Consider the following 8,047-nt stretch of genomic DNA (forward strand, 5'->3'; position numbering starts at 1 on the left):
ATCGTTAGCTGTCTTCCTGTTTGTCCTATGTAGTGTTTTGTGCAGGCCTTGCATGGGATTTTGTACACAATAAGGACTGCACAAAACACTACATAGGACAAACAGGAAGACAGCTAATGATCCGCATCCATAACACTACTGAGGAGCAGGAGGTTTGACGTTTTGGGCATAACCCCTTGATTAGGAATGTGGGGTGGTCCCAAAGGGACTGAGAGATAAATGGGAGGGAGGTGGGACTGGGGGAAGGGAGCTGAGAATGCTATGGGTAGATGAAAGCGGGGGAAGAAGGTGACAGGTCAGAGAGGAGGGTGGAGCAGATAGATGGGAAGGCAGATGGACAGGTGGGACACTTCAAGTTCGAGGGTTGTATCTGGGAGTGGGGGGGGGGGGGGGTGTCGGAATGAGGAAACTGGTGAAATGAATATTGATCCCGTATGGTTGGAGGCTCCCAATGCAGAGGCATTCTTCCTCCAGGTATCAGGTGGCCTAGGACCCTGCAACCACATGGCATCAACATCGATTTCACCAGTTTTCTCACATTCCCTCCCCCCTCCCACCCCAGCTCCAACCCTCCAACTCAGCACCATCCTCTTGAACTGTCCCACCTGTCCATCTTCCTTCCCACCGATCTGCTCCACCCTGTCGCCATCACCTCCCACCCAACCTGCATCTACCTTACCCCCAGCCCCACTCCCACCTTCCTATTTATCTCTCAGCACCCTTTCCACCCCCCCAACCCCTCCGCAATTCCTGATGAAGGACACGAGAGAGACACACAAACACAGAGGGACAGAGACAGCGATCTAGACCAATGCATCCAGCATATGCACCTTTCCTGAGTTCACCTCCTTTCACTTCACTTCCTTCAAACCAACAGTTTAATCCCAAAATGAGAAAAGAAATGGAAGAGAGGGTGCTGTACTCACAGAGGTTGGTGCAGTCTGGGGTAACACTCAATCTTCATTCAGAGAGAGAGAGAGAGCAGCAGGAGCTCATGATCCAACTTCCGCATTCAGACAATGACGGGATGCTCTGATTGGTAGGACGACCAGCCTTCCTTCCGGTCCTCCAAGGCTCCCCATTGGTCATGCCTCCCCGTGTCGAGGTGAAGGAATGGGCGGGCGGGGGGGAGGAGAGAGGTCACGTGGGCGTCACAAAGACAAGCGGTAGACCAATGGGAAAGGCTGGAACGCCGCACGGGCGGGCGCTACGTCCAATCAACACGCGGCCTTTGTGACGACGGTGGTCACTCCATTCACGTGACCGGATGCTCCTGCACATGCGCCGTTGCGGGGGGGCGGTTAAGGGGAGCTGATGTTGTGTTGGTCTGGAGGGTCCCTGTGTCCAGGAAGAGGTGAGTGTGGCTCAGTCAATGAGCATCAGTCTGACCCTGCTGGAGCATGGGGGGGGTTGGTGGGATATTAGGTACAGCAAGAGTTAAAGAGTGTGTGGGATGGAGATTTACAGCTTTTTTAGGTAATAAGTCACTTTCTGGACAATACTGGGGGATGGGTAATATCAGAAACAGCAGAGTGAGAATTGAAGAAAAGTGTGTGTGTGTGTGTGTGTGTGTGTGGGGTGTGTGGGTGGGTGGGGTGGGTGGGGTGGAGATTTGCAACACTTTTTAAAGTTAAAAATCACACAACTCTAGGTTATAGGAGAAAATGAGGTCTGTAGATGCTGGAGATCAGAGCTGAAAATGTGTTGCTGGAAAAGCTCAGCAGGTCAGGCAGCATCCAAGGAACAGGAGATTCGACGTTTCGGGCCAGAGCCCTTCTTCAGGGCTTATGCCTGAAACGTCGAATCTTCTGTTCCTTGGATGCTGCCTGACCTGCTGAGCTTTTCCAGCAGCACCTTTTCAACTCTAGGTTATAGTCCAACAGGTTTAATTGGAAGCACTGGCTTTCAGAGAGACACTACTTCATCAGGCAACTTGTTAATATTTCAGATAATGGAAATGTATTGCTGGAAAAGCGCAGCAGGTCAGGCAGCATCCGAGGAGCAGGAGAACCGAGGTTTCGGGCATGAGCCCTTCTTCAGGAATGAGGAAAGTGTCCTCATTCTTTCCTCATTCCTGATGAAGGGCTTTTGCCCGAAACGTCGATTTTTTTTTTTCCCTGCTCCTCGGATGCTGCCTGACCTGCTGTGCTTTTCCAGCATCACTCTGATCTCCAGCATCTGCTGTCTTTTTCGCCTGGAGGTTTTACTAGTGTTAGGTAGGATAGAGATGTAGTTACTTCTTAGGACATTGGGGGGCACTGTGAACCTATAGTTTAAAATGATGATCAAAGTAATTTTAATTCTGGGCTTGTTGCCATGACAACTAACAAAGCTGATGTTCAAATGAAAGAACATCAGCAAGGTCAATTTTGCCTGCTAAACTATGTGATAATAAGACTAGGAAAAATGTCTCGATCATAGTAATTCTTTGTGTCTATGATACAGAATGTCTCAAATATATGTAAAGCCTTTGTAAAAATGTTTCCAGAATACATAGAACCTTTGTTTGCAAATTATACCATTTTGAAGAAGGCTTTTGTTTGTGAAAGATCACGTTGCATGAATTGAGATTAGAAAATAGTATAACTAACGGAGCTTATCGATAGATTTTCAGAACTTGTACATTTTCTCCAGCGAACCATTCGATCTTTCGTGCTTCGCTGTAACAGCTAGGTTTCTGCAGCTAAATAAATGTACCTCCAATTATATCAAATAATTGGGTAAGTGTGGTCTCTCCTTAAAAGAACACGCTTGGACGTTATTTCGTCCCAACACTAGCTACCTGATGAAGGTGCAGAGCTCTGAAAGCTCGAACTTCTAAACAAATCTAATGGACTACAACCTGGTGATGTGATTTTTTTTTTACCTTTGTACACCCCAGCCCAACACTGGCATCTGCATATTGTAACTTGATTCTTTTAGGGAAGTTCTACAGAAACTAGAATGATCTGTTCTGAATTCCTGTCATGTGCAGGCAGCAATGACTTTTGTAATCCCCTTTTCACAGGATATGAGAAGAGCAGCTTTGCTGGTAGAGCTCCCCAACTGAGTACCATGTGAAGGTCTGACAGAGCCCCTTGATTCGTGGGACAGGAGAGACGTCCCTCTTTCAGTCCAGAAGGGGCAAATTCTTTGAACGTTTTTGTCTACTTCAGTAGGCTCTTAAAGTATCATCTTTACCTGAACCACAGGGGCACGTGCCTGAGCCAGTTTGCCCACTGTGGGGAAAGGAAGTCTCAGGAGGCATTCCGCGCGCCATGGAGAAACCGTGGAAGTGTGGGGATTGCGGGAAAGGATTCCGCTACCCGTCCGATCTGGAGATCCACCGCCGTTTCCACACTGGGGAGCGGCCCTTCACCTGTTCCGGGTGCGGGAAGGACTTCAGCGACTCGGCCAACCTGCTGGCCCACCAGCGGGTCCACACCGGGGAGCGGCCCTTCACCTGCTCCGTCTGCGCCAAGGGCTTCTCTCACTCGTCCAACCTGCTCAAGCACCGGCGGGTCCACACCGGGGAGCGGCCCTTCACCTGCTCCGTCTGCGGCAAGGGCTTCACCCAGTCGTCCCACCTGATCTCACACCAGCGGGTCCACACCGGGGAGAGGCCATTCAGCTGCTCGGTCTGTGACAAGGGCTTCACCCGCTCGTCCCACCTGCTGTCCCACCAGCGGCTCCACAACGGCAAGAGGCCGTACGTCTGCTCCGAGTGCGGGAAGGCCTTCACTAAGTCGTTGAAGCTGAAGTCCCACCAGCGGGTCCACGCCGGGGAGCGGCCCTTCACCTGCTCCGTCTGCGGCAAGGGCTTTACCCAGTCGTCGCACCTGCTGGCCCACCAGTGGGTCCACACTGGGGAGCGGCCCTTCACCTGCTCGGTGTGCGGCAAGGGCTTCCCTCACTCGTCCACCCTGCTGCGGCACCAGCGGGTCCACACCGGGGAGAGGCCCTTCACCTGTCCCGTCTGCGGCAAGGGCTTCCCTCACTTGTCCACCCTGCGGTCCCACCAGCTGGTCCACACTGGGGAGCGGCCCTTCACCTGCTCGGTGTGCGGCAAGGGCTTCTCTCACTCATCCACCCTGCTGCGGCACCAGCGGGTCCACACCGGGGAGAGGCCCTTCGCCTGCACCGTCTGCGGCAAGGGCTTTACCCAGTCGTCCACCCTGCAGTCCCACCAGCTGCTCCACACCGGGGAGCGGCCCTTCACCTGCTCCGTCTGCGGCAAGGGCTTCCCTCGCTCGTCCACCCTGCTGCGGCACCAGCGGGTCCACACGGGGGAGAGGCCATTCACCTGCTCCGTCTGCGGGAGGGGCTTCGCTCGGTCCCAGCACCTGCTGCGGCACCAGCGGGTCCACACAGGGGAGAGGCCATTCACCTGCTCTGTCTGCGGGAGGGGCTTCGCTCAGTCCCAGCACCTGCTGCAGCACCAGCGGGGGCACAAGTGACGGGGCCAGCCGCTGTGAGTCACCGCCCAGGGCTGAACCCTGGGTGGGAGGGGGAGGGTCACTGCAGTTGCTGTGCTCTCATCTCCTTGGCATCCAGTGGCTCTGCGAGCCTGCGACTGCGCATTTCCTCCTGAAGTAGAGATGTACAACACAGAAACAACTCCAACTCCAACTCCTCCATATCCTCAACTAATCAAGTCCTATTTGCCAGCAATTGGCCCTATCCCTCCAAACCCCTCCTTACACAAATACCCAAGTGGATGCCTTTTAAATGTTGCAATTGTACCAGCCTCCACCACTTCATCTGGCAGCTCATTCCACACGCACACACCACCCTCTGTGTGAAAAATGTTGCCCCTTAGGACCCTTTTTAAATCTTTCCCCTCTCACCCTAAACCTATGCCCTCTAGTTCTGGCAAAAGACTTTGTCTATCCCTATCCATGCCCCTCATGATTTTCTAAACCTCTCTTAAAGTCAAACCTCAGCCTCCGACGTTCCAGGGAAGACAACCCCAGCCTGTTCAGCCTCTCCCTGTAGCTCAAACCCTCCAACCCTGGCAACATCCTTGTCAATCTTTCTGAACCCTTTCAAGTTTTGCAACATCCTTCCGATAGACCAGAAGTGCACATAATACAGAGGAGCTTCGATTATCCAGAATTAGATGAACCAGCACGGTGGCTCAGTGGTTAGCGCTGCTACCTCACAGTACCAGGGACCCGGGTTTCATTCCTGCCTCAGGCGACAGACTGTGTGGAGTTTGCACATTCTCCCCGCGTCTGCGTGGGTTTCCTCCTAGTGCTCCGGTTCCGTCCCACAGTCCAAAGATGTGCAGGTCAGGGTGAATTGGCCATGCTAAATTGCCCGTAGTGTTAGGTACATTAGTCAGAGGGAAACGGGTCTGGGTGGGTTACTCTTCGGAGGGTCAGTGTGGACTGGTTGGTCCTGTTTCCACACTGTAGGGGATCTATTCGTCAGGCGACTGAAATACACCCTGCATGTGTCCTTTGGATAATCGAGGTTCCTGTGTATTCCAAAAGTGGCCTAAGCAACGTCCTGTCCAGACCCCAACCCCTATACTCAGTGCTCCGGCCAATAAAGTGATCCACAGAATCTGCGGGACTTGCTTAATCCTGGGAGGTGTTGTGATGAATATAGGTCTAGGGAGGGTAGAACTGTAGTTGTTGCTTGGGGAATCGGGGGCGCTGCGAAGCTGTTGTTTGGACCGCTGACTGAAACTGTCTCGTAAACAGCTGCCAGGGCCGAGTGAGCTCAATAACAGGCTCTGCTCGGCGCAGCTGCCAAGGCCAAACGAGCTCAAAAACAGGCGGCTGGACTGTTGTTTACGAGACTGAAACCGTCTCGTGGGCAGCTGCCAAGGCCAAACGAGCTCTGTGACAGGAAACGCTTTGTGTGCGAGAGATCACGTAGCTTTGCTTAGCAAAAGTATATCAAGAGCGATTTTGTAGGGGGAAGGCAGAACGCGCGCCTTCTCCAGTGAATACATGTATCAGCTACGATTCTGCAATAAAGCCTGCTTGAGCCAAACGATTGAGCGTCTATGGTCTCTCCTCCTAAACGAACACGCGAGGACGGGACTCCCGTCTTAACATTCTGGTGACCCCGACTCAGGGAGGGAAGAGACAACAAGTTGGCAGATCGGTTGGCAGACAACTTTCGGCCGAAACTTTCTAAGGTAAGGAAGCGCCTGTTACATCTAAAGCTTCCAGTAGTTAACGTTTGAGTTAGTTCTTGTCTGCTTTCCGATCCTCGCAGGCCAGGCAGCATCTCAGGAATAGAGAATTCGACGTTTCGAGCGTAAGCCCTTCATCAGGAATAAGAGAGACAGAGCCAAGCAGGCTAAGATAAAAGGTAGGGAGGAGGGACTCGGGGGAGGGGCGATGGAGGTGGGATAGGTGGAAGGAGGTCAAGGTGAGGGTGATAGGCCGGAGTGGGGTGGGGGCGGAGAGGTCAGGAAGAGGATTGCAGGTTAGGAGGGCGGTGCTGAGTTGAGGGAACTGACTGAGACAAGGTGGGGGGAGGGGAAATGAGGAAACTGGAGAAATCTGAATTCATACCTTGTGGTTGGAGGGTTCCCAGGCGGAAGATGAGGCGCTCCTCCTCCAGCCGTCGTGTAGTTGTGTTCTGCCGGTGGAGGAGTCCAAGGACCTGCATGTCCTCGGTGGAGTGGGAGGGAGAGTTAAAGTGTTGAGCCACGGGGTGATTGGGTTGGTTGGTTCGGGCGGCCCGGAGGTGTTCTCTGAAGCGTTCCGCAAGTAAGCGGCCTGTCTCACCAATATAGAGGAGGCCACATCGGGTGCAGCGGATGCAATAGATGATGTGTGTGGAGGTACAGGTGAACTTGTGGCGGATATGGAAGGATCCCTTGGGGCCTTGGAGGGAAGTGAGTGTGGAGGTGTGGGCGCAAGTTTTACATTTCCTGCGGTTGCAGGGGAAGGTGCCGGGAGTGGAGGTTGGGTTGGTGGGGGGTGTGGATCTGACGAGGGAGTCACGAAGGGAGTGGTCCTTGCGGAACGCTGATAGGGGAGGGGAGGGAATTCTCTATTCCTGAGATGCTGCCTGGCCTGCTGTGCTTTGACCAGCAACACATTTGCAGCTGTGATCTCCAGCATCTGCAGACCTCATTTTTTACTGCTTTCCGATTCTCTCCAACCCAAATGAATTTGATTTGGCCACAGAAGGTGGTTGAGTCTAAAACATTGAATGTTTTTCAAGAAGGACTTAGGGCTAAAGGATCAAAATGTATTAGAAGAAAGTGAGTCCAGCTATTGGAATGTTATTCCTTATTGTGAGGGGAGTTAAATCCCATAAGTTAAGAGACTATGCTTCAGTAAAAGAGGGCATTTATGGAGACCATATCTGGAACACGGCACAATGTTAGGCACCTCTATTTAAGAACGGGTGTATGTGTTCAGAGAGCATTTGGAAGGGATGGGTTGTCTTTTGAGAACAGGCTTTGTTTGTATCTGCAGGAGCTTTGCAGAGTGAGTGGTTATTAATCGAAACTTAAGATGTTGAGTGGTTTGAAGTTTCATCTGGTGGGATAATCTTAAATTAGGAGTCTCTGTTTCAGAGGCCACAGATTAGAACAATTTTTTCTTCCTTATGGAGAATTGGGAATCTTTGGAACTGTTCTGCAAAAATGTGGTGTTAAATATAGATTCTTGATCAGCAAGGAGGGAAATCTTCTGTGCTGTACTCTTCTATCTGTGTCCTAAAATACATGGGATTACAGAGTAAATGGATCATCCATAGCTGGAATAGCTGAGCATTTGGAAACCATTAGCAGAATTGGAGACAGTCAGCATAGATTTATGAAAGGGAAGTCAAGCTTGACAAATTTACTGGAATGTTTTGAGGATGTAAATAATAGAGTTACTGAAAGGGAGCCAGTGGAGGTGGTTTATTTGGAATTTCAGAAGACTTTGTTAAAAGTCTCAATAAGGGATTAATGCGTAAAGTTCAAGAATGTAGGAATAGATCTAGTTTGAGGTGGATATAAAACTGGTTGGCAAGTGGGAAAAGAGTAAGAAGAAACAGGTCTTTTTCTGAATGGGAGGCTGGAAATGAGGGGCAGTAGCTGGATCCTGAT

The 8,047-nt window shown here is 51.5% G+C and overlaps 1 protein-coding gene across 1 annotated transcript; it reads left to right on the forward strand.

The window, feature by feature from the left end:
* Positions 1-1,281: 1,281 nt before the first annotated feature.
* Positions 1,282-5,982, forward strand: LOC132808139 (zinc finger protein 229-like). Its single transcript, XM_060822013.1, has 2 exons — positions 1,282-1,354; positions 3,008-5,982. Exon 2 carries the CDS (start codon positions 3,258-3,260, stop codon positions 4,434-4,436), a length of 1,179 nt encoding a protein of 392 aa, XP_060677996.1. The 5' UTR covers positions 1,282-1,354; positions 3,008-3,257; the 3' UTR covers positions 4,437-5,982.
* The last annotated feature ends 2,065 nt before the right edge of the window (positions 5,983-8,047 follow it).

The sequence above is a fragment of the Hemiscyllium ocellatum genome (genome assembly GCF_020745735.1).
Source record: "Hemiscyllium ocellatum isolate sHemOce1 chromosome 27 unlocalized genomic scaffold, sHemOce1.pat.X.cur. SUPER_27_unloc_33, whole genome shotgun sequence".
Classification (NCBI taxonomy): domain Eukaryota; kingdom Metazoa; phylum Chordata; class Chondrichthyes; order Orectolobiformes; family Hemiscylliidae; genus Hemiscyllium; species Hemiscyllium ocellatum.

Bases quoted from the DNA above. Each gene is read 5' to 3' on its own strand.
- LOC132808139 (XM_060822013.1), top strand. From the start codon at position 3,258: ATGGAGAAACCGTGGAAGTGTGGGGATTGCGGGAAAGGATTCCGCTAC.